General features: G+C 36.2%; 5 protein-coding genes, 1 non-coding gene and 2 pseudogenes across 6 annotated transcripts in view; 5 read left to right on the forward strand and 3 right to left on the reverse strand.

Annotated features, from left to right (window-relative positions):
• Window positions 1–8,267, reverse strand: part of LOC120157034 (histone H3.2) — a 21,506-nt gene extending 13,239 nt beyond the window's left edge. Inside the window, exon 1 of the mRNA XM_039168297.1 lies at window positions 7,776–8,267. Within this exon, the coding sequence (XP_039024228.1) occupies window positions 7,801–8,211 (411 nt within the window). The 5' untranslated portion in view covers window positions 8,212–8,267 and the 3' untranslated portion in view covers window positions 7,776–7,800. The remainder of the gene's footprint in view (window positions 1–7,775) is intronic.
• On the reverse strand, window positions 1,459–1,540 carry TRNAS-GCU. The gene has a single exon. It is a non-coding gene; the product is annotated as a tRNA-Ser (tRNA).
• On the forward strand, window positions 2,087–3,453 carry LOC120157032 (2-alkenal reductase (NADP(+)-dependent)-like). The gene is made up of 4 exons (XM_039168294.1): window positions 2,087–2,366; window positions 2,458–2,635; window positions 2,724–2,890; window positions 2,992–3,453. Exons 1-4 carry the CDS (start codon window positions 2,133–2,135, stop codon window positions 3,451–3,453), a joined length of 1,041 nt encoding a protein of 346 aa, XP_039024225.1. The 5' UTR covers window positions 2,087–2,132.
• LOC120157273 lies at window positions 3,547–4,787 on the forward strand (annotated as a pseudogene).
• On the forward strand, window positions 5,351–8,004 carry LOC120157031 (pentatricopeptide repeat-containing protein At4g32430, mitochondrial-like). The gene has a single exon (XM_039168293.1). It carries the CDS (start codon window positions 5,351–5,353, stop codon window positions 7,625–7,627), a length of 2,277 nt encoding a protein of 758 aa, XP_039024224.1. The 3' UTR covers window positions 7,628–8,004.
• Window positions 8,268–9,450: 1,183 nt separating the features above from the next.
• LOC120157274 lies at window positions 9,451–12,407 on the forward strand (annotated as a pseudogene).
• A 4,411-nt stretch (window positions 12,408–16,818) lies between these two features.
• LOC120157005 (metallothiol transferase FosB-like) lies at window positions 16,819–17,582 on the reverse strand. Its single transcript, XM_039168270.1, has 3 exons — window positions 17,403–17,582; window positions 17,205–17,310; window positions 16,819–17,121 (listed from the first exon to the last, which is right to left on the reverse strand). The coding sequence occupies exons 1-3, from the start codon at window positions 17,543–17,545 to the stop codon at window positions 16,837–16,839; spliced, it is 534 nt and encodes a 177-aa protein (XP_039024201.1). The 5' UTR covers window positions 17,546–17,582; the 3' UTR covers window positions 16,819–16,836.
• Window positions 17,583–19,108: 1,526 nt separating this feature from the next.
• Window positions 19,109–23,539, forward strand: LOC120157275 (mediator of RNA polymerase II transcription subunit 17-like). Its single transcript, XM_039168459.1, has 9 exons — window positions 19,109–19,197; window positions 19,287–19,485; window positions 19,963–20,076; window positions 20,234–20,319; window positions 20,483–20,870; window positions 20,946–21,419; window positions 21,517–21,834; window positions 22,799–23,228; window positions 23,311–23,539. Exons 1-8 carry the CDS (start codon window positions 19,109–19,111, stop codon window positions 23,129–23,131), a joined length of 2,001 nt encoding a protein of 666 aa, XP_039024390.1. The 3' UTR covers window positions 23,132–23,228; window positions 23,311–23,539.
• The last annotated feature ends 1,655 nt before the right edge of the window (window positions 23,540–25,194 follow it).

Below are 25,194 nucleotides of genomic sequence, written 5' to 3' on the forward strand. Positions count from 1 at the left end.
TTTAATTTTCCACTTTCGCAAGATGCCATTGGCATCTTCTGTCTCCGGTTTTGTAACTTCACCACCACCGACAACCTCCCAAAGGTCTTGACCTTGTAAGTATGACTCAATACATGTTGCCCACATGTTGTAGTTTTTGTTGTTGAGCTTCTTGATTCCTCCAACTACTTGAAAATCACCCATCTTACGGCAAGGCTTTGACTACACCGAACAAGCTTGAGTAACAAACGTGCAGAGTACTAAATTACTCTAAACACAAAGAAGCTCCACAAGGTTTGTAATAACCCTGACAATAATCTTAAGAAATCTTTTCTGATGTGGAAGATCAGTTAACAACTGCAGCCACAGAGCATACTCGGAATTTCAAGAGACCTTAAAAACGTGGCTTGAATACCAATTGTTGAATCAAAATAGAGTAAAAACTCTAATTGATCGAGAAGAAAAAAAACTCTCTTTAGAATAATCTCACAAAATTGCAAAAGGGGAGAACTCTTAAGAAAGCTTTCAAATACTTATAATTAAGCTTTGATTGTTGGATGATAAAACTCAAATACAAGTAAGGTATTTATAGGTTACAAGAAACAATCTAAACCACTCATTAAAATAAGCACTAAATAATATAAACCATTGAAATTAAAACATGAGAAAAATACTTAATTTTCACCTAACTAAATTGATGTAAACAATGACATCAATCTTAAGAAATCTTTTCTGATGTGGAAGATCAGTTAACAACTGCAGCCACAGAGCATACTCGGAATTTCAAGAGACTTTAAAAACGTGGCTCGAATACCAATTGTTGAATCAAAATAGAGTAAAAACTCTAATTGATCGAGAAGAAAAAAAAACTCTCTTTAGAATAATCTCACAAAATTGCAAAAGGGGAGAACTCTTAAGAAAGCTTTCAAATACTTATAATTAAGCTTTGATTGTTGGATGATAAAACTCAAATACAAGTAAGGTATTTATAGGTTACAAGAAACAATCTAAACCACTCATTAAAATAAGCACTAAATAATCTAAACCATTGAAATTAAAACATAAGAAAAATACTTAATTTTCACCTAACTAAATTGATGTAAACAATGACATCAAAACTAAATTGATGTAAGCAATGACATCAAATTAATTTAGGTGTGAACTTATTTAGGCTAATATTGAATTTTCAACACTTAGTATAGTGGAAGAATATGCAGGGAACATAAGAGGATTGTTGGGGTTAAGGTTTGATTATGAATTTCGCAAAGCAATGATAAAGATGAGTAGCATTGAAGTGAAAATTGGGTCCGAGGGAGAGATTAGGAAGATATGTTCAAAGATTAATTAATCACTCATTGCATTATTTAGCAGTAACTAATGTTCTATGAATTGAACTGATGACTGTTAAATCAAGTGGCAAATTGGAAAAAGTGTTTTACAATTTGAATTTTGATCGTCTTTGAATGGAAAATATAATTGCGTCGCCTGAGAGATTCGAACTCTTGCGGGATGAACCCATGTACTTAGCAGGCACACGCCTTAACCACTCGGCCAAAGCGACTTGATGTTATGCACAATATTTATGAAAATAATTAATTATGTAATAAAATTTCTCTATGTTGACATGTATTACAAAAGTTCTCTATTTTGCAAATCTCATTCTTGATGCCAAAAAATAGAAAAAGAAAAAAAACCCCATATATGGTTGTATGTTATTTCTAAATACAATCTAAGATAAATTATGTAAAATTTAAATGAAGAAATTTTTTGAATTAATCAAAATGATACTTATTGATCACTATATTTTTGTAACTCTATAATTTGTCTAAAACCATGAATTGGAAATGCTTGATACTCTTCATGATTGAGACTTAATTATATTATGTAATTAAGCAATGGGGTTTAGGACGGCAGCAGGCTTCCTAGTTGGTAGCTTGTCACCATTCAGATGAAGAATATAGTTTTCTTGGTAGAATAATGTCGATTCCCGTTTGGAGTTTGCGTATAGCCGCCAAGGGATGCTGTTTTTCTTACAAGGTAGAATATTTATACATCGATTCTATAAAAAAATTCATCTTCTTCCTCCCTTATTTAACCACAATAGCTCTAGGTGGGCTCTCAGCAGCAGCTATTCCATTGTCAGAAGCTTCAGAATGGAAATTATCAACAGGTACATTACTATCAAGAACCACGTAGATGGTGCGCCACAAGACTCTGATTTCAAGCTCAAGTCTTCACCCCTTTCTCTTTCCCTGGACCCTGGCTCCCATGAAGTCATTGTCAAAAATCTCTACGTTTCAATCGATCCTTACCTGTTAAACCGCATGAAAAGCTATAGCTTCTCACAACAGAGTTCAGCCTATGCAGTCGCCATTACTCCCGGTGAGGTAAATTAGTCCGACATGCCCCCCTCCGCCTCAGCTAAATGAATCTCTGTCGATAATTTTTTTTATACCATTATTTTCTGTTTTGGAACAGGATATTGATGCTTATGGTGTTGGCAAAGTTGTGGCTTCTGGGAACTCTAAGTTTGACAAGGGTGACATTGTTGCTGGCCTCCTCAAGTGGGGAGAGTTCACGGTGGTAAAACCCGGTGGCATGTTGAATAAGCTTGACCTCATGGGCTTTCCCTTGTCTTACCATGTTGGAATTTTGGGTAAGCCACGATTTCATTTTGTATATGCCATTAGCTCATCACTGATTATTCTCTGCATTTGTTCAAAGCCATATGTGCTTTGTTTCAGGGTTCAGTGGACTGACAGCCTATGCTGGATTGTTCGAGATATGTAAGCCAAAGAAAGGGGAGAAAGTGTTTGTTTCTGCTGCTTTGGGATCAGTTGGGAACTTGGTTGGCCAATTTGCTAAAGTGTTGGGTTGTTATGTGGTTGGATGCGCTGGAAGCAATGCAAAGGTCAGCTTAATTAACATAATGTCCATCGTTCATGGTTTAGTTGGATTGAAGAATCGTAGCACAAGGCGATAACCCTAAAATGTTTATACTAAATTTGTCAGGTAGCATTGCTTAAAGAACAGCTTGGCATTGATGATGCATTCAACTACAGGGAAGAAACTGATTTAAAGTCAACTCTCCACAGGTATTTCCCGGATGGAATTGACATATACTTTGACAACGTTGGGGGACATATGCAAGAAGCAGTATTGAGTAACATGAACATCAATGGTCGGATAGCTGTTTGTGGGGTGATTTCAGAGTATACAGATTGCGGAAAACGAGCTGCGCCGAGTATGATCGATGTTATTTATAAGAGAATCAAGATTCAAGGATTTCTGGCCGGTGATTACTTGAACCTTTTTGGTGATTTCCTTTCTACAACTTGTGATTACCTTCGGACAGGTAAAATTCAGCCACTGGAAGACATCTCGGATGGCGTTGAGAGTATCCCTTCTGCTTTGATCAATCTCTTTGGAGGACAAAACATTGGGAAAAAAATTGTTAAAATTGCACAAGAGTGAAAACCAGTTCTTGCTTGAACTAATAATTTGCTCCGGTGTTGCATGGAGAAAGAAATATGCTTCTGTGATGACGAAATATAAAGTAAACAAATCATGAAGGTTTAATTGTCCCCATAAGCTTTGAATTTTTTAAAATTTAAACACGTGGCATTGTTAAATTCAAGGTTCTAATCTAATGTTTAACCCATAACATATGTTGGTACATTTGTGGACGTGATAATTGCTTTGGTTTGAAGACGCCACATAAATACTTAGAGTTGTTTCAAGGCTTCCAAATTCTACGCTGCACACCCACTAAAGCTTCATTTTAATGTTTTTTCAAACCTTCTCCAATCGGTCTTTTGGCAATGTTTACTTTAAAACAATCAGCTTAAGTTCAACGAGTCAAAGAAAAATACGAACGTGCCATTTAACTCAAAATTCCCTAATTAACGCCTTAAAGTTCAACTCCCAAGTTTCCATATTTATATCCCATCTTTCTAGTCCTTGCCCCCAACAAAATCACCACCTTGCAGCTCTTCCCTTGGCCCCCATATTTCCGGTACAAAACCCATCTCTACCTCTCCTTTGTCGTCCCCATCGGCGCCCTTTACACCCTCTCCCTTTGGCTTTCCAACTCGGCCAACATTTATCTCTCTGTTTCCTTCATCCAAATGCTCAAAGCTCTCATGCCGGTTGCCGTTTACTCCATCGGCGTTCTCTTTCGTAAAAATGCTTTCAAGTCTTCCACCATGGCTAACATGCTCGCTATTTCTTTTGGTGTCGCCATCACTGCTTTTGGAGAAGCCAAATTTCGATACCCGGGGTGTTTTGTTACAGCTTGGAGCTGTAGCTTTTGAAGCCACGAGGCTGGTTTTGATCCAAATACTCCTTACTTCGAAAGGAATCAACCTTAACCCGATTACTTCCCTTTATTACGTCGCGCCTTCTTGTTTCGTCTTCTCTCTTGTTTCCTGGGTCGCAGTGGAACTACCTTTACTTAAAGAAAACTCAACTTTCCGTTTCGATTACTTAATCTTCGGGACCAACTCCTTTTGCGCTTTCGCTTTGAACCTGGCGGTGTTTTTGTTGGTCGGGAAGACATCTGCGTTGACAATGAACGTTCTGGGAGTTGTCAAAGACTGGTTGCTGATAGCTTTTTCGTGGTCGGTGATTAAAGACACGCTGATGCTGTTAATTTGTTTGGTTAGGGGGTTGCGTTTCTGGGGGTTGCTTATTGTAGTCATTCGAAGCTGAAAGCGCTTAGAGAGAAGGAAGCAGCAGAGAGGAAGGATGAAGAAAGTGGGAGATTGCTGGATCAAAAAGAAGGGGATACCAGAAGAGATTAATCACAGGGTTAATCCTTGTTTTTTTTTTAAAAAAAAATCTCTGCATGCTCTGCTTATGGTCCAGTTATGTATTGTCAATGGCGTCGATTGGCAGCCCATGTTGTTTTAGACAAAAAAAATAGAATGATTTATTATATATCGCTAATTTTACTTGTGCTTGTGGATCTATATATTTTACTTAGGTTTGAATCAACGGTATTTTTTAGGGTTTTTTGACACTACGTACATTTTGTCAACATCAAGTCATAAGTACAGAAAACCACATTGAGTGTGGCACATTGGAGTGAACGTTGCAACCCAATAATACTCTCTCAACACGCTGCTCCGTCATTGTACACTCGGGACTGTTAAAAGGATAATCTTGCTCATATTTCGTCTACCTCACATAATAGTTTTTCGTTGTGATTTTCTACTCAGGAACGAGCAGTACAGTGAAAGAGCTGGCTCAAAGATCACCACGATATGCTGAAGCTCTCCTTCGATAAACTGGTTCATCTGTCCCTTTACCCCCAATCAAATATACTGTTAATTTTGTTTTCATTTGAGCCACTGTCTCTTATGTAACTGTCATGATTACCTGCCAACTCCGTTATATCGTCAACCAACGATCAACAATCTTAGGGAACTTGCAATTATATAAACATGTTCACCAATTGCTCGACGAAATTCCTTGCTCAAAGCCAGCCCTCATTTGCCCTGTGAACCAGTCTCTATCCACTTGTCTACGGGCTAATCTCCCTTTTGATGCCTTTAAAAAGTTCAAAGAACTCCTTAAATCTGGCCAATTTAATGTCATCGAAGAAGTTACTCTGGCTCTTGCTCTTAAGGGGTCTTGTGGTAATTCAAAACAAGGGACGCAGGTTCACAAATTTGCTATCACCTCCGGGCTCATGTCCTTTATTACGGTTCCAAATTCATTGATGAACATGTACTCTAAATCTGGGCAGTTTGATAAGGCTTTGTGCATCTTTGAGGGCTTAAATGATCCCAATATGGTTTCATGGAATACTCTGCTTTCGGGTTTTCAAAGAAGTGAAGAAGCGTTTAATTTTGTTCTGAGGATGAATCTTAATGGGGTTCTTTTCGATGCAGTAACTTGTACCACAGCGCTTTCTTTCTGTTTCGACCTCGATGGTTTTCTTTTCGGGTTGCAGTTGCATGCTCTTGTAATGAAGTCTGCATTTGATTGTGACGTCAATGTGGCAAATGCCCTTATAGCTATGTATTCTAGGTGGAAACGTTTAGATGAAGCCCAAAGAATGTTTGATGAAATGCCGAACAGAGATTTGGTTTCATGGACTGCGATCCTCTCGGGGTACAGCCAGGATGAGAGTTCTGGGTTAGAAGCGATTTGGACATTCATTGAAATGGTAAAACAAAGAATGTACCTTGATTATGTGCCATTTACTGTGGCAGTTTCAGTCTGTGCTCGTCAGAGGAGCTTAGAGGTTGGAAGACAAACTCATGGTCTATGTATAAAAGAAGGGTATGGTACGCATGTTTCTGTTTGTAATGTTTTAATGTCAATGTATGCAAATTGTGAGGTAGTTGAAGATGCAAAATCGCTATTCAGAAGAATGAATGAGTGTAACGTGATCTCATGGACTACAATGATTTCTATTGACGACGAGTATGCTATACACCACTTCAATGAAATGCGATCAAATCATGTTTCTCCAAATGAGGTTACATTTGTTGGATTGATCCGTGGAATTACTGTTAGGAAATTAGTGAAAGAAGGCCAAATGGTTCATGCGTGTTGTGTAAAGAGTAATTTTTTGTCAGAATCAAAAGTTTGCAGCAGCCTTATCACCATGTATGCTAACTTTGAGCTGATACAAGACTCGATTAAGGTTTTTGAGAAACTTGAATCCAAAGGTATTGACTTGTGGAATGCTTTAATTTCTGGCTATTCTCAAAATGGAATGTTCACGGAAGCTTTGAGGACATATTTATCAGCAATTAAAGAATGTAAGCCAGACCAGTACACATTTGGTAGTGTCTTGAATGCAATTGGTTCTTGTGGACATATATCTCTAAAACATGGTCAACGGTGCCACTTACATTTGATAAAGGCTGGATTTGATACCAATCCTATAGTGTCCAATGCTCTTCTGGATATGTATGCAAAGCGTGGGAGCATTTCTGAGGCTCGGAAAGTTTTCAAAGGGATTCCTCAAAAAATCCAATCTACTTGGACATCAATTATATCTGCCCATGCCAGGCATGGAGACTACAATTCAGTGATAGCTTCATTCCAAGAGATGAAAAACCAAGGAGTGAAACCTGACTCAATCACCTTTCTTTCCACACTAACAGCCTGTGGCCGAAATGGAACAATTGATATGGGTCAACTACTGTTTAAATCAATGCTGAGAGAATATAAGATTAAACCTTCTTCTAAGCATTATTCTTGTGTGGTGGATATGCTGGCTCGTGCAGATAGATTGGAAGAGGCAGAGAGGCTGATGGATTGCAGTCCAGAAGGGCCAGAATTGTCTATGCTGCAAAGCTTGCTGTGGGCTTGTAGGATACATGGAGATGTAGATATGGGTGAGAAAATAGCTGATATTTTGATGGAAATGGAGCCCAACGAGTCAGGTTCGTATGTGTTGATGTCAAACTTGTATGCTGAGAAGGGGAAGTGGGAGATGGTAGCAGAAGTAAGGAAAATGATGAGACAGAGAGGAGTGAGAAAGGAAGTGGGATTTAGTTGGGTGGATACTGGTGACATCAACAGTTCATTGTATTTGCATGGATTCTCATCAGGAGACAGATCCCACAAACAGTCTGAAGAGATCTGCAAAATGGCTGAATGTCTAGGTTTACATATGAAACTTTTGTGATAGACAGGCGAAAATTAAAGAAAACAGAATCAAACAATTTGAAGCAACACAGATCCAAATACAATTCAATAAAATTATAAAAGCCTCCATTGAAATTCCTTCAATTTTACATCATTTGCTCAGAAAGCAAATCCCATAATTTTCAGACATTAACCAACTTGAAAGGAAACAGCCTAAGCTCTCTCTCCTCTAATCCTCCTAGCAAGCTGGATATCTTTAGGCATGATTGTAACTCTCTTAGCGTGAATAGCACAGAGATTCGTATCCTCAAAAAGCCCGACGAGATAAGCCTCAGCAGCTTCTTGAAGTGCCGCGACAGCGCTGCTTTGGAACCTCAAATCAGTCTTGAAATCCTGAGCGATTTCCCTAACCAGCCTCTGGAATGGAAGTTTCCTGATTAAAAGTTCAGTGCTCTTCTGGTACTTCCTGATTTCTCTCAAGGCCACGGTTCCTGGCCTGAAACGGTGAGGCTTCTTCACTCCTCCGGTTGCCGGAGCTGACTTGCGAGCAGCCTTCGTGGCTAGCTGCTTACGTGGAGCTTTGCCACCGGTTGATTTCCTAGCTGTTTGCTTAGTACGGGCCATTTAATTATTTAACAAGGAACTAAGAGTGACTGTTGAGAGCAGCTGAATTATCTAAGAAGATGCCTTGATTGTTTGATGGAGAAAATTTGGGGAGATATATATCGAGGGAATTTGCAGAAGCGGGAAGAAGTGTTGGGAAAATATTTCAATGGTAGAATGTGAACCGTAGATTAAATGGGTTATCAACGACTGTTAATTTGGTAAATGTATGATCCGTGATATATGCAGGCAGCCAATGAAGTTCATTTACAGTACTTCACATGACTTATGACCATGATCAAATATAGGGTAAATAACATAAATGGTATCCCAATTATAGAGTATTGATTTGTTGAGTTTTTTTACTATTAAAAATTATAAAAAATCTTTTACTATAGGGTCTTGTTTTGTTGAGTCCCCAATTATTAAAAGTTACAGAATTATTATCTGACTATTTATATATTCCAAACTATATGTTTTTCATTAAAAAATTGGTGACCGTCTAAGTAGACATTAACCTATTGGTTTGGATATGATAAAATATAGTCCTAAAATTATTTGAGTTGTATTTTATAGATCAACTCTTCGTTTACACTAGGAGTGTGCAAAAAAATTCGATTTAATCAATTTGATATGTTGTTTCGGTCAAAAAATTGGATATTGCTCCATTTTTTATTTTTGGTTATCTGAGGGGGAAATCGAATAATTGAATCAAATACAGATTGGTTATATCTTATTTTTGGGTTATCTTGAAATCTAATAAAAAATAGGTCTTTAGAGTTTAGATAATCTCTAACCCAATAAGTGAATAACCCACTAACCTACTAAGCCTCTAGCTCGAAAAAATTAAGATTTTTAATTGATTATCATGTATGAATATATATATAAAAGAATATAAAATATGTTGCATAATTTTTATGAATTTTAAATATAAAATTTTCGTCAAATTAAGTTTTATGTTCGGATTAAGATATTCGAATATCAAATCTGAAAATTCAGATATCCAGAAAATCAAATATATGATATTTTTAGATCGAATATAGATTGCAATTTTAATGATCCGAATTTTTGGATATTTTAAATTTCATATCAAATAATATTTGATATATGAAAATGCACACCCCTAATGTACATTATGTCATCAAACCAATGATTGAAAGCAACAACAATGGCAATATATATTATTAAAATATGATTTTATCATATATCAGTCAATATATTAACGTCTAGCTCAGACGACTATTAATTTTTTAACAAAAAATGATAAATTTAGAACATGTGAGCAATCAGATGACTCAATAAATTAGCACCTTATAGCCGGGAGACTATTTTGTAACTTTTATAGTCAAGTGACTCAAAAAAATAATTCCCTATAATTGGGGACCATTTGTACACTTTACCCTAAATTATATTGTATCAGTCTTTCACTTCTCTATTAAAAGATTCCAGTTTACAAGTGTAGATATTTTGGCTTAATACATACTTTAGCCCTTCTATTTTAATGAAATTCTAACATGACCCTTTTAATATGTTATAAGTCAATTTAATCTCTTCATTTTCAATTCATTATCACTTTAGTCTTTGAACGATTTCCTTTTAAAAATGGTGATGTTGTATAATTAACTTCAATCACATCTAAAAAAAATATTTATTACGCATTGCAGAAACTAATTGGGTCACAATTTTTTTTTGTTAAAAATATCAAAAGATTGAAGTCATAAAGAATTAAAAGTTGATGAGCCAAATTGATAAAAAAAATAAAATAAAAAAGGAGTGGTTGGTTAATAGTTTTGCCTCTTTCGGCGTTAGGTTTCGGAAATACAGACCACAGCAAAGCTTAGCATTTTGCTCCATACAGCGAAACAAAGTGGAGATGGCGATGGAGATGGAGAGCAGAAACCTTTTCATGTAGACGTGGGAAATCTTTTGGCTTTTAACCCTTTTCATAGCTTTCCTTCGCTCCCCGCTTCCAGGTTTATTTTACTCTCTCTCTTTTATAATTATAGTTTTGTATCAAATTAGCTGAAAGAGGTTTCCTTCTTTTGTTTCTCATTTGGATTTTATCGATTTCTGCTATGGGTTCTGAATTTGATGCTATGAATGGACATACTTTGGGATTGGGGACACTTGGTTTCCTGCAAACCTAGTTTTGTTGGTATTTTCAAAGCATAGACTGCCTTGTGTATATTGCTTGTTTGGTTTATAAAGAAGTTGTTTATGTTCATTTGCGTTCTTTACTTGATCTTATATGTCTGTCGACAAATGTTTAGGGATGTGCTAGTGAAGGAATGTTTACAGGAGGGTACCAAGTTAGTTCAAGAAATTGCAGATAGTCTTTTTAACTTGCCTTCAACTGAAGATGTAGATGGACCACTTGTGCAGCTGCCTCCCCCAACAACAAAACTTCCTAGGGAGAAGCATGTAAGCCTAGCCTTATAATTAATTCATTTTTAAATATGTAAATTTGGACTTCTGTAAGTAAAGAACAAGTGTATCCTACCAAATGAAATTGGATCTTTTTTTATTTGTTATTTATATGCATTGCAAAATTTAGTTTTAAGGTGCCGTAAAACCTGAAATGTTTTATCGTGCTTGTGCTTTCAGCTTCCGAAGCCTAAACCTCCCACAAAATGGGAAGAGTTTTCTAAAAAGAAAGGTAAGTCATTTCACCTGTCATCTGGCGTTTACATGGCTATGTTAGAATTTTGAGTTAAATCTCATTTTCCATTGGTCTGAAGATTCTCTATTTTTTTGGTTGTTCTCTTTTGAAATATCTTTTAGGTATAAAGAAATGTAAAAAAGACAAAGTTGTATGGGATGAACAGACTGGTACATGGAAACGTTGTTTTGGTTATGATCGTGTCAACAATGATAAAGATATACCAATCATCGAGGCCAAGATGACTGATGGTGAGTGATTAATGGATTGCTTTCCTTGGAAGAAGAAATAAACTTTACTTTTTCGTTGATCATGGTTTTTGCTATTTTGCAGAGCCAGGAGTGGATCCTTTTGCTAAAAGACAAGATGATAAGAAGAAACGAGTTGAGAAACAAGAGAAGAATCGCCTCCAGAACTTGAAACAAGCTGCAAAAATTGGTGTTTTGCCAAGGTTTTTCCTATCCATTGTAGTTTTCTATATGTAGAATCACAATTATTTTCGTCAATAAGAAATTGATAACTTAATCATATTTGAAATACTATTGGCATAAATAGCTCCTCTTAGCGTATTCTTTATCTAGCATCATTATGCTGCATTGCCTTCAAAGTTTCGTTTATACTATTCCTTTACACCCTAACATTTATGTCATTTTAGCACTTTAGGGGTTAGACTATGATTGCTGACTATGCTCATAGGAATTTCATATAAACATCAATGAGTTTGAAGTTGACTTTGGTTCTTTTCTGTATGCATTATTTCCATCCCAACTGCTCTTGATCTTTGGTTGAGTTTCATGTAATTGCTTCTCATCTGATTCTTGTAACTTCCAAGAGGATACTTAATCTTTTTGTTTGTTCTAGAGTTAGGAACACAGGCTCCTCCTAAGAAAGTTACGAAAGATGAATTAGGGAATGTAGCTGGGATGGCTGCTACTTCTACAGCTAGTGGTGGGAAATTTGATAGGAAGTTGCTGGGAGAAAAGCCTGTTAAAAAGCAAGGAAAGCATCGCAAGGTTTGCATCCTTGGCCTGTAAATATTTCTGATGAATTGTAATGGCATGCTCTAATATGGTCTTTTGTACTTTTGTTAGTTCTTACCTGTTGTCGAAAGATCAGGGATAGGCTCGCGAGAGAAGGAACAAACTGAGTGTGTTCTTAATAAGCTAATCTCTAAGCATTCCCATGAGATTCTCAATGTTAACAATGTATGTTTGAGCCATATGATTTGGCTAACATAGGTTCATCAGTTGATATTCCAAAATGGAAATGCATTTTTGATCTGAGAAGGGCTTTTAATTGAATTTCACGTTGTTTTTGAAATAAGGCTGTTACGATGTATAATGTGAAGAAATAGAAGAAAGGTAGGAATAAAAGGAATCAAGAAGGGAAGTCCTCATCAGCCCCAAACAAGTTGAAACCAAAAAAGAAACTTCAGAAGAAGACTTTAAAGAAAGGAGCAGGGTCTTCCAAGAAAGGGAAGACAAAATGAAATTATTAATCGGTTTCAGTAAAATCTTGAACAATCGCAATTTTTTTTTTGTTACTGGTTGAACAATGTATCAATTCATGTATTGCTTAAAGACAGGTTTAAATTTTACAGCATTCCTTCTGCTGACCCCTTGCTTCAAACAAACTAATTTTATGTTTCATCTCTCATCTTCTCCATCCATACCAATCTTTGCTTCACCCGAAAATTCTCTTCCCTGGTAATATCTCCATCTTCTCTATCAAGGTTATAATATTGAGTTAAATTTGACTTTCAAATAGTTCGACTTATGACCTTTTTAATTTTATTATTGTATTTACAATGATTAAAACTTTCAGATATTTTATGTATCATCTTCAGTCTATGTTTAACGAATATGTACTGCAATTTAAATTATGTTACCATTTTGGACCAAGCCTTGATATTATTATATTGAATTAAATTCAATTATTCAAACGTTTACGATCTTAATTCAGGCATTTAATAATTGATGTATTACACAAAAACAGAAACTGAAAGAAGAGTTTTGAAATATTAATAATATTTATTTAGTACCCGTCAGCTATTGGGTGTTTGAAATGGTAGACCAAAAATCCCCTTTTCCGTATGATTAAATTCCATGTCATTGAAAAAGTCGCACTTCGACACGTATCGGATTTGAACCAAATGAGAGCTAACACCCCAGAAAATAGAGAAAGGTCGTCGCATGGCATGACGAGACGAAGCAGGTCAGACGAAAGCAGCGGCGGACATACTTACCACACGACAAAGGCGGCTTCTCCTAGCGTGGATCCTCCTTCTCCAAAGGTATCTGGTTGTGGTTTTTGTGGGGTTTTTGGCAAACCAGATGCCGTCAAGAAAAGAAGATCAAACAAACGTAAGGCCTGATCTTTTTGAATGTGATACACAGCCCATTTCAAATTATATGTGTGGTTTTCTTATGAACATGTAGAATTTCAACAGCTTATGTTTCATGGGATTTTGTTATAGAGATGCTTTCTTTCAATTTTCCCCGAGCTTTGGTCAGTTCCTTTGTATAAATTTGTTCTTGAAGGTTTCAATGTATACCAACAGAAACTCAGGTCAAATTGTTTAACCTCACCGCATTCAGGTTGAGCCAAACCCCCTTCAATAAATGAATTTATTGACTTTTAATTTGTTTGTTAGCCGAGCTTGTTTGACGAGGTGTCCACCCATCCCATCATTTATGACCTAAAATGCTTCCAAACAGCTCCATAAAATTCAACAATTGTCACTTGCCTTCAGTTTATTTTTTCAATTAATACCATCCAGCTCAGTTGGTAGAGCACAAGGTTAGGTCGTGGGATCGAGTCCGCATTTCATAATTCAGAGGTCTCCTACGGAAGCTGCTCTCAACCTAGTATTGGGGGACAACCTACTATCTTACCTCTCCTTACCCATTATATATGGGAACAAGGGACAACCATTTGTTAAATGCCATTCATTTATATATATATATATATATATTATCGTTTCTTAAAGTATCAATAATTCATACATAAAACTAACATAAAGAGACCAAACCCTCACCGTCCTTCATCTTGAAGTTACTCAAAAAGGACAAATCGATCAAGCCAGCCATTTACACGCATTGCTATCACACTCCATCTATTAGCAGCCACATAGGTGCCAATAATTCATGTACGAATTCATAAACACAGTTACAGTAACTTTTTCATTTACAGACATCATGCCGAGAGAGAAAAAACACACTTTTTTTTTAAATTAGAGGGGAAAACAGGGACCTATATTTGATCAATAGCCTTCAATTTTCTAATTTGCAACCCTACGAACTTTTGTTTTAAATATTAAAATGTACAGTTTCTCCATTGAGAAATAAAGAAAACAACCCGTTGAGTGTGTAACGAATGAGCCGAAATTTGATCCCACGATACAATGCCAGGTCGGTCCATAAACTTTATCAAACTCCTGTATAAAATAGCCCAAACTGTTAACCATGGTCCATGATACATATATAAAGGACAAAAAGAAGATAAATGTCTAAAATGATTAAAATAACTCACGGGACAGATTGGACTTTAACTCGACATTATACTATTCCATTGTTCTACACATGCAAATGACTCAAAGGGCAAATGAAAAGAAGAAAAATAAGTTACTTGATTTGAAATTTGAGGGTCCTCTTGCTGTTTTTACACATGGTGTGTTGGATCAGGTCTCATCTCACTATGGATTCCCATACTTGAGGTTTCAGAGTTGAAACTCTTTGATTCTAATATATATACATATTAAACCTTTGTTTTTCTTTTCATTTTTCAAGAATGCAAGGAATAGCCAAAAATACTAGTCAATGGTTCCATGTGCGCCTTAACTCCTAGATTCTGCTGAAAGAAACAGATCGGAAAGGAAGTCATAATTTCTATCTGTCCTGCAGAGTATTGTCTCCTTCCTTGCGACTCGTGAGTTTCCATGAATAAGCCTCAATCATTCTAACTCAGGCAATTCCAAAAAGAAACACTTCCATAATCAATCCACCTACCTTGCTAGATAAATATTTTTGCCTCTCTCATTACATACTGTGAATAGATTAAAAAAGCTTATTCATGTTTATATGAATCTACATGTACAATGCGAAACTGATCTTGAAAATGCACAACTTGAGAAAGAGTTGAGCCTTTTTGAAACATACCTTCTTGATGTTATAAGCCATGTGCCTGGAGCTAAACTTCTCCAAACTATCGTATGTTCTTCTGGCAGAGCGGAAGGCATGCACTTGCATGAACCCTGGCATGTCGGAAACCAAAACTTTAACCTGAAGAAACGAGATCACTGATGACAAATTCGTTTCGATGTGGGACACTGACTTTCTTCCTTCAACAACCACCTTTCCTCCTCCTCCACCTCCACCTCCTTCGATACCCTCTTTTTCGACTCCCATCTGGCCATCCTTGTCTACAGTTTGGCCATTTTCAAGTTTCTTCAACAACAAACTCGGGGAAACAGGCTTGTTATTTGCTCCTACAGCAGGCTCGGATTTTGGCTTCTGACTTCGTGTACTGGACCTATAAAAACTGCTCAAGAAACCACTTATTAGTTTCTTCTGCTTATTCTCTTTGGAAGCCATTAATCTTTCTTTTTCTCTCTCACACTCACTGTGTCTTGTTCTAATAATGTAGTATTAGTCCATGAAGTCAAGCCATGAAGGTGCATATATACATATAATGTGAGCAGGGGAGGTGTTTGGGAATAATTAGCCAAAAGAAATAGCCATATAGAAAATAATAATATGATTAGAAAGTGGATGGAATAATTTATATAAATAAGCAAACCATGTGTTGTTGCCTGTGATGAACGATAAATTAAAGGGTGATGATTGCCTTGAAGAGTTTTTGGGGGCCTTTTTCTCTAGCATTCAAGATTTAACTTGTGTGTCACTTGATTTAGAGTTGGGGAGGGGGCATATTTGTCTCCAAAGTGTTGTTTTGTGAAGAGCCGGCACCCACATGGGGATCAACCTAACGGAACCGTCACTTTCAAATGATTATATTTGGGTTAGGATTATACTTTATAGATTAGACGAAAATTAAAGATAAAATTACAACTATGGGCATAATTCTGGTAATAAAAGACAGATTAGCAGTGATCAACTACTTCTAGATGATGAGTTTGTAATCTATTAAGAAATTATGGTTCCAACTAATAAAACTATATAGGTGTAATTTTGGCTCAACCCAATTTACCTAGATTATTATTTTTATATATATGATATGATTGGACCACATAGATTAAGATTTAGCCATCCTATTAATTAACATGTCAGTAGTCGGCTATTAAAAAAATCTTGAAAGGAGAGAGAAGCCAGCAATTATTTTTGTTTCATGACTTTCATCCTTCCAGACTAGCACGCTTCACATCGCAACGTTCTCTCGATTTCAGTGGAATTGACTTCAAAGAATGGGCGAAGCATGTGCGTCAGGATTTGCTTTCTTCTTGCCTTGCAAAGTTCAAAAGTGAAACCGTAATTTATAAAAAAAAATATTTCTTAGTTGATATTCCACTTGATCAAATGCTCAAAGAAAGATATGGAGGATAATATTCTTCAGTATCTTATATATGATTTGGAGGCAACGACATGATCTACAAGAATGGCCCCTCATGACATTGGTCGTTGGAGAATGGAGACAAGCCATGGACCGTAAAATTATGCAATCATATATTTACATGTTTTGATGACATGGATTTTGAGTGAAGTTTTTGTATTTTGGTTGTTTATCTTAAGAACGGGCCTTGAGCTTCCAAAGCTGTTAATGCCCCCCCTCCGGCCCCTTGTTTTGAGGAATATTGTGGCGCCCTCAAAGCTCGACACAGTAAACAATTTATCAGGATGGTCGTTGATTAGGGGGAGAAAACCCTTTCTATTACTGATTGCCACAGTTTCAGCACATAATAAGACTCAAATGAATCTTGAATTCATGTGGCAAAAAAATGAAACATTGGCACAGTTTCAGCACATAAGCCACTAGATTTCTACAGGGTGCTCAATCTTCTGCGCCTGTAATTGTTGCTGTTGCTTCCCTTTTCGTCGTACGTTGCAGTTGGTCAGCGAACATGACTGGATAGCATCCACGGGCAGCAGAATTACAGGTAGGTTGTCGCAGTTGCATAGCTCAATCATGTTACCGTCGGGATCGTGAAAGAAGAGTTGATCGACGCGGATTCCACCTTCTTCTACACTACCCTTGGAGTATTCTATATTCAGCTCCTTCAGTTTGTTCTCCAATGTCGCCATGCTATCGCACTGGCACTGCAATCGATTCATATATATTTTTTGTTAATTTTGTTAATATTTAGTATATATGTATTATTAGCATGCAATATATAACATGCCTGGAAAGAAATATGATTGTCCTTGGGATTAATGCGTCCAATCTTAGGCATGCTTTCAGGATTCTCTGATCGGAGAAGATGGATACCAATGCCATAATTGAACAACCTATCCAATCACAACACTATGAATCAATATTTAACCAAAAAGGAATGAACAAATGGCTTCAAGAATCTTACGTGGAATTAAATTTAAATTACCATGCACCAGAGAAATCAAAGGAACCGGGTCTCTTGATGGGAAAAAACCCTAGAATATCCTGATAGAAATCTACGGATTTCTCAACTGATCTGCACAAGAGTGAAATGTGATTCAAGCACTTCAGCTGTAGAGGATTCTCCATTTCCTGTGTTCTGCCTAGAACTCTTCGGCTCGAGCAAAACAATAAGAAACAAAGTAAACAACTGTTGTATTGGCAGAGGTTGTTAAGAAACGAAAGTTAAAAGAAGCTTTGATAAAGATGATGAGATCGAACATCGGTCCACCTATTTATAAAGACCAAAAACTGTATGTTTCGTCACCGCATGATATTGTTGTCTGAAAATTGGTCACTCTTTCTTCCAAGTTTGGTTAAGATCATATTTATCCGAATCTTGTCATTACACGGTCACACGTAGATTCTACGTTTATGATTAGAGAAAATTAAAAATAATCTCCTAATACGGTGGATGTTGGTCGCCACTATATATGACGGCTCAGGATTTGATGGGACAATTTGTTTGACCATGGAAAGACATGTAATACAAAACCATAACTGTCTCGGACAGTTGGTTCCCATGAGACAAGTTTCTTACTTGTCAAGAGAAACAAATTGGTTTTTTACTTCCCTTTGGTTGATTCTTCAAGCATCGTATTGCAATCCAAGTTTGTTCAGGCTTTCAGCAAAATTATAGTAACATCTACTCTTTCAATCTTCAAATAGTCTTTTGATTAATTCAATGTTACTGCATGCACTACGCTATCTACTTAAGAATTCAGATAAGGGAAACATTAGTGTGAGATTGGTTTTAGTTCCTTCTGCCTACGTAACGTACTTGGGCGATAAGAGGAATGGTGGGTCCTCGGATTTTCTTAATTAGGATGATGTTTCTTGGGTTTATCATTAATCTACAAATGCACGTAACGCGTTCACCGCTGATTGCCCAGCCCCCGTAGAGTATTGAACCAATGGCTTTCAGCGATTAATCTCAACGTAAGCAAAATATAGCTGGGGTAGGTATATGAAGTTTTTTCGGATTTTGCTAAGAAAAGTCTACAAAGAAGAAAAGCATGTGTTGACTGGTCTCAACTCTGAAGGTGTTCAAAGTCTGCTAAAATACCTATGCATATCTTTGCGTCTTTGTTCCTTGCTGAAGGTCATAACTAGTCAGGTATTATCCGGCTTCTCATTATTCAGTTCATATAAGCAAAATGGTCCCAACTTCAATGTTTGAAATCATGCCTTGAACCAAAAATAAAATAAGACTGCTATCCAAATTACTAATAAGATTGTTTATTGTTCAGTTTTAATCAAATTAATCAATCGAATTAAAATTTAAATTAATTGAACGATTGGATAATTAGATATTAGATCAGTTAAATATTAATAAAATTTTAAATTAATTAACTAAAAATATTAAATTATAATAAATGAATTTTACACCAAATTAATCGATAATTCTGTTAACTTTTATATTGCACCCATCTGTACGAACCCAAGCCTTTGTTTCTACCGGGCCTAAGTCTAACCTTTTCCATCTGGCCCTATTCATCAGTCCATACTTCATACTAAAACTCCATGGGCAAAATAGACGTTTCGCCTATTCAATCTCAGAAGCTATCAAGTATGAGCTCTGAAACTGAAACCTGCGCTTTCTTCTACGTTCTTCGTCCTTAAAATTTCCTCTCAGATTTTACGGGAAAAAAAATGGACGGAAACCTTGGAGTCTCCTTGGATAAGCTTCCCGTTAAACGGCTCAATGCCATCGAAGAAAACGGCCTCGAACATTACCCTCCGTAAGTCTCTTCCCGAGCAAGTTCCGTGTTACGACGAAACTTTTCTGTTTTTTTTTTTTTGCTTTGTTTTAAATTCTTGTATTTCATAGCGAGTCGGGATACGACGAAAAACGAGTCTCGCTAATACGGAAAATAGACTTCGCGTGGGCGGTGGAGGACAATGAAGAAAGGGAGAGGAAGAAGAAGATCTCCAAAGATGCCTCCGCCACTTGGCAATGGAAGAGCATGATGGAGAATCTCCAATTGGCTCATCAAGAGCTTTCTGTCATCATCGACCTTATCAACACTGTAAGTTCCCTAGCTATTGCTGCTTCACTTAGCTATTGTTGCTTAATTACATTTGATTAAAACTTAATAAAGTTTAAGATTTTCCGTTAGTTTTTTTCCGATTCAAAAGTAAAACAATGTACATTTTGTATGAATATTTGAATTTTTTTTATTGGATTTAATGCCACTTCGTATTGATCTTCAATTGTTTCTGTTTCTTTCCCATTTTCATCTCAAGTAAAAAGATGAGAGTGTTAACTATTGAAATTCTATTGCCACACCATTGTCTTTATCCTTGAATGAATGAATTCTGAATGTAACAGAGTTCTAGTGAATATTTCTTTTCTGGAGTTTTCATTAGCTTCTTTGTCTTGTTGCATTTCCGTTTCTTTGACATAGTAGTAACTAATAAGTTCAAAAAGTGGATCGTGCTGCTTCTTTGAATGGTAAATGAGAAGTCATTTAAATATATGATCTTTATTCTTTCTTTTCGGAAAGGTTGAAGCTAATGATGCCGTAACGGTGGCTGGCATGACCAGGCCAAAACCATTACCTAATGAACTCCTGTCTGATCTTGCTGTATCTACTGCGACCAAGCTACAATGTTACCGGGTATTCTTTTTTTGGGAGAACATAAGTGATACTCTCAACTCTTCTTCAGCTTAAGTTTGAGTTTATTTGTAACTACCATTGCCACTGAAAATGTCTATTTGTCTTGGTACCAGAGAAATTTTGCAAATTTCCTTTTTGAGTTTTATTTCTATCGCAGCATCTGGGAAAATACTTCAAACAGTCTGCCACAGCTTTGGAACAACAGATTGCTAGGGAAGCAAGATTTTACGGTGCTCTTATCAGGTATCCCTCTGAATTGACTTAAAAGAATATTTATTCTGAAAATTGGTTGCTATCATGTTTCATCTTCTTTACCTTTATTCTATAAGCTTAACATGCAATTTTTTGTGTGGAGGCTTTGTTCTTTTACATGCTCTACTTCTCTTATTTCCTAACAATTGAATAGATTGCAGCAAAATTGGAAAGTTAAACGACAACGAGTGGCAGCTCCAGGTTCTAGCAATGAAGGCTTCACTATTGATCTTTTTGACAATTCATTATACTGTTCAACAGCAATATCTCCACCGTCTTCTTTTTCTAGTATTCACATTGAACATGATTCAGATGGAATGTTGGCTATCAACATACCTCCAAATTCATGCCACTCTCTTCATTTTGGTTTTCTTGGGGTACATTCTGCTGATGACCCAAAAGAATTGAATAAGATCAGTACACATGGCTCAGTTGAGAAGCACGAAAGAAGCACTGGGAAAGAATCAATGACTGATGAGGAGTATGTCAAAGAAACACATTTGCTCCTTCGCGAAGTTCATCAATCAATCTTCAACGATCAGGTAGACTTTGCTTTCTCATAGCCTTTTTGTGACTCTAATATGCTTTCTTACTAGTATTTTTTTGCATTGATTCAGGTATTTCATATGTTGAATTGTGAAGCATTCAACCAATATGTTGGATTCAATGTCTCTGGAATACGAGAAAATTATCTACAATTAAGCGTGGGTCAAGGAACCTCTTTATTCATATCACTTGTGCCATCTAGGGAAGGTGATGGTCAGGCTGTTGACGTTGCCAATACGCAGAATGTAGATTCTGCAATTGTATCCTTGGACTCATATGATGATGCGAACTTGGGAGAGGGAAAACATGATATTCCTAAAGGGAAAAAGAAATGGGATTTCCCTAATCGAATCAGTTGTGAAATTTATCTGCAGCAAATTGTTCATGAACATGCATTTCTAAAAGTAAAGGATGGACCAAATTTATCTGGTACTAGAGTATCTGGTCAGTCAGGAAAGGATGGATCCGGTCTTCTGGGCCACTTCTGTCTGTCTTTGGGTCATAGAATCTTTTCTAACAGAGTTCTTATGGAGCTGGAAAATGTGGTATTTTCCTCGTTAACCATTTTATGTGGATTACTACAAGTTTTCTTTGGATTTTATTTTTCCTATTTCTTAATATATTTTCATATGATATAAATAGGTTTGCAGGGTCCCATATCTCCATTTAATGACACATCCAACTTGGCATTCTCGGAGATCATCTTGGGCAATCTTTATGAAAGTTCCTCAGTCCATTCTTCATGCAGACTTCCAATCCTGGAAATTAGACTTTCAGAACTTCAAGGATTATGTAAAATCACAGTTTGGTACCAAGGTGATGCTGAATGATGACCGTATCAATGTTGAAGGTGAAGGTGCTCCTAATGTTGTTAGCCTATTCAAAAGCTCTGAGGACATACGTTCTTTATATAAATATGACTGCAACCTGACTGATCTTCCTGTTATAATACTGCAGCAGGTATGTTGCTTTTGTAAATTTGGTGGAATGACGTCATTAATATTATTTAGACCTGTCCAATGGCCATGGAAAGGTCTAGAATAATTCTGCAACCACTGTTTTTAAGGTTTAGATTGACTGTTATTGCTGACACGATCTGCATGTAATTTGATATCTACATACAATTAATGTAATGAGGCTAATCAATGACCTAACATTGGAATGAGAAGATTAAAATGTTTGTTACTCAGTTATTTGAAGTAGATTATGGTACTATCGTTTAGCAGATGTCTGAATGTACTCTCTCTGCTGTTGACAGTATAAGGCTTCCCCTCCCTATGCTGAGAAGCTGAAACAAATCATTAGTAATGCTTAATTAGCTTAATTACACGGAAAAAACAGTCTACTAAGTCTTGGTGGTTTAGATAATTTAAATTATTGTTTATGTAAAAAAAAAGATTTTGTGTGATCATAACCAAAATGAGGGCAGACTTAGCTATGTGTAGAAAGTTAATGAGGGTAGACTTTGCTATGCGTAGAAAGTTAATGAGGGTAGTACAAATTTCTTGCTCTACTTGGTTGTGTAGGTACTAATCATGTGATTATCCTGTGAGTGTTTTGGACGTGGTTAGACAATAATGTGGAGGAGGTTCCTTTGCTTAAGAGGGAAGTGGAGGGTGACGATATAGAAGCATGAGAAGAAATTGACGTGTAAAAGTAAAAGATGTTTGCCCCTAGTTTTCTCTCCTTCCATAACCAGTATGTAGTAACTGATAATGAAATAGATTTTTCTTGCATAATCACGAATAATTAATTGTGAACTTGTCTATTTTAACATTTTCTTTTTGGTGAGTTTAATGTAGACTGTAAGCTATTATCTTGTTTACTGGCATTCCTCTGGAAGTGATTAGAAGACGCGTGCATGTTCATGTCTAGATATTTGTTGATATAGTCCTTAATGACATGTCATTGAATCTGGCTACAGGTTGCAAGCCAAGTTATTGGTTGGCTTCGCGAGGAAGCTCTTATGGTGGGAGTGAAAACAAACCAAGATTTTCTGAGCTTGACTTTTGAGCTAGAACAGAGGGAGACTGTTAGCCTGGTGGCTCATGTGGACCCAGAAGACACTGAAGGCGGCATCTCTTGGTGGTTAGTAATGGAAGATGGATTTGCAGAGGATGGGAAGCTTCAAACGAAAATGTGCGATGGTACCTCCGAGTATAGAAAGTTTTTGGGTCATTTAAACTTGGATGTACTATACTCAACATTGATGGGCTTGGTTAGCTTGCGTGATGGAGGCGGAAACCACTCCTGCTAAAGTTTCATAAACATTCCATGCAATTCAACCATGGATTCTAGACCTTCATCATCCCTGTATTTAAATTAGTTGTTGCATGATCATGCAAGTAATTTCAGTATTTGGCTCTCTACTCGATGTTTGATATTTTCTCGCCGGCTTACTGGTATAGAGTATTTTATCTTATTGAGTTCTTACAGGTTCGAGGTTACAGCTGCTTAGAGTTGATTTTGAAGCTGTAGCTTCCTCAAAGAGAAACCCCAACCAGGACAAACATTTACATTTCCAGGTTAGGGTCATTTCCATTTTAAGTATCAGAACAAAAGAAAATTTCATTTCATTTTCAAACAAAAGAACTGCGTGCCCTCAGGCTTAAGCAAACCTTCTTTTCTTTCTGGAAAGTTCTTGACTTGAACATTTCTGTTATTTTTTCCCTATTGTTTTTATTTAAACGTCAGGATTAAATTTGATGATAATATATGTACATAGGGTTTCTTTATAAGTTGAAAATAAATGCAGAATTCCTATTTTTCTTTCCACCTTTGACCAGAATTCCGATTTTTCAAAGACAAAAACACCCTCCTGGCTCTTGCTATCATTTTCTTTCTTCCTTGATGCAAAGTCAAAGCCATAAGAAACAAAAAAAAATTACGTTGGAGGGAGAGGCATTGCGGGTGACCTTGGCTTATCCATGCTTCATGTGACTTAAGGTTAAAAAAACCAAAACCAAAAGCCTAGTTTGGTGCGTAGATTTGGTGTTGGGTTTCTTAGGGATGGCCCTAAATGGGGTTTTGGTAGCTGCTGGACTTTATATTTTTATTGGTAAGGGTGTTGAAGTTAGCTTCTTTAATCCTCGATCATTGCTGTTAGGAATTTAAGGGTGGAAAAAAATCAAGATCAATATAAAATAAGATATGCATAAAAGATAAAATTTAATGTGATTTGATTTTATTTATCTTATAACTGAAAAGAATAATAATCTATTATAATTATTCTATTATAAACATACAATATATATCATGTATCTCAAAACTTGATTTGTATTACCAAAATACTCCCTTCCGTAAATAAATATACCCCGGTGAAAATAGTGGCTGCGCATGATTCTTTGTTTTGTAGGTACATGATACATCACTTTCTTTGGTGAGATTGCTTGTAATAATTAGGTAGAAACTTGTGCAGATTCTATATCAGAAGTCAATTGCAGATTTGAAATTACCTGCCACATAAAATATATTGTATTATATATGAATGTTACGATATTCAGCAGATGGATTATGAGACGTAAGACTCTGATGTGAAGAGGCCAAAATGAAAACGCAATGATCAATTAACCATCGTTTTTTCCCCGGGAAGAAAATTATTATATCAATTCGAAGCACTTAGAACCAACCCAAATTGACACTGGGAAATGATTACAAACAGGGCACTCAGTTCACTGACCTTATATGGGATACTCCCATTGAAGAAAATATCATAGTCAAATTAGAAGCAATGTTCAGAGGCTGGAATCCTAGTTCCGAGGGGTAAACAAATTCGGTTTAATTATTTTTTTTTTAATTTTGAGTTATTAAAATTGAATTGTTTCAGTCAAGTAAAATTTTTAGTTTAAGTTTAGAGCTCGTGTCAAATTTGAATTTGTAAAGTTTGAATAACTGGAAAACTAGAAAAAAATATAATATTGTGTTGACTTTCTTTTACGATTTAATCCTTGATGTCAGTATTTCTTCAATCTTTCTTTCATTTTAAGTCTATTATTGACTAATTTTAGATCTCATGCTTCTCAACTGCTATAGAATAAGTGCGTAAAACCAAATCCTCTTGTTGACAATAAGTTTTTTATTTTTAAATTTTTATCCTTCAACTTTATATTTTATTCAATTTAGTCCTCCAACCACAATTTTTTTTTTTTTGCAGATTTTTCCTTCTTATCAATTCTCTCACTCTTTTTAATTCTATCGTCAATAGTTTATCCTCAAAATCTTTTTTTAAATAACGTTATAAATATATTATATTATAAGTATTTTACATGTGAAAAGAATGTAAAAATTATATGTGCATGTCAAGTTCGGTTTGAGAGATAA

The sequence above is a fragment of the Hibiscus syriacus genome, unplaced genomic scaffold (genome assembly GCF_006381635.1).
Source record: "Hibiscus syriacus cultivar Baekdansim isolate YM2019G1 unplaced genomic scaffold, ASM638163v2 tig00111238_pilon, whole genome shotgun sequence".
Lineage (NCBI taxonomy): Eukaryota > Viridiplantae > Streptophyta > Magnoliopsida > Malvales > Malvaceae > Hibiscus > Hibiscus syriacus.

Bases quoted from the DNA above. Each gene is read 5' to 3' on its own strand.
- LOC120157032 (XM_039168294.1), top strand. From the start codon at position 2,133: ATGGAAATTATCAACAGGTACATTACTATCAAGAACCACGTAGATGGT. The intron at 2,367-2,457 runs GTAAATTAGTCC...GTTTTGGAACAG, and splicing joins TCGCCATTACTCCCGGTGAG to GATATTGATGCTTATGGTGT. The intron at 2,636-2,723 runs GTAAGCCACGAT...GCTTTGTTTCAG, and splicing joins TTACCATGTTGGAATTTTGG to GGTTCAGTGGACTGACAGCC.
- LOC120157005 (XM_039168270.1), bottom strand. From the start codon at position 17,545: ATGGAGAATCCTCTACAGCTGAAGTGCTTGAATCACATTTCACTCTTG. The intron at 17,311-17,402 runs GTAATTTAAATT...GTGATTGGATAG, and splicing joins TTTGATTTCTCTGGTGCATG to GTTGTTCAATTATGGCATTG. The intron at 17,122-17,204 runs GCATGTTATATA...AATCGATTGCAG, and splicing joins ACAATCATATTTCTTTCCAG to TGCCAGTGCGATAGCATGGC.
- LOC120157031 (XM_039168293.1), top strand. From the start codon at position 5,351: ATGATTACCTGCCAACTCCGTTATATCGTCAACCAACGATCAACAATC.
- LOC120157275 (XM_039168459.1), top strand. From the start codon at position 19,109: ATGGACGGAAACCTTGGAGTCTCCTTGGATAAGCTTCCCGTTAAACGG. The intron at 19,486-19,962 runs GTAAGTTCCCTA...CTTTTCGGAAAG, and splicing joins TCATCGACCTTATCAACACT to GTTGAAGCTAATGATGCCGT. The intron at 21,835-22,798 runs GTATGTTGCTTT...ATCTGGCTACAG, and splicing joins CTGTTATAATACTGCAGCAG to GTTGCAAGCCAAGTTATTGG.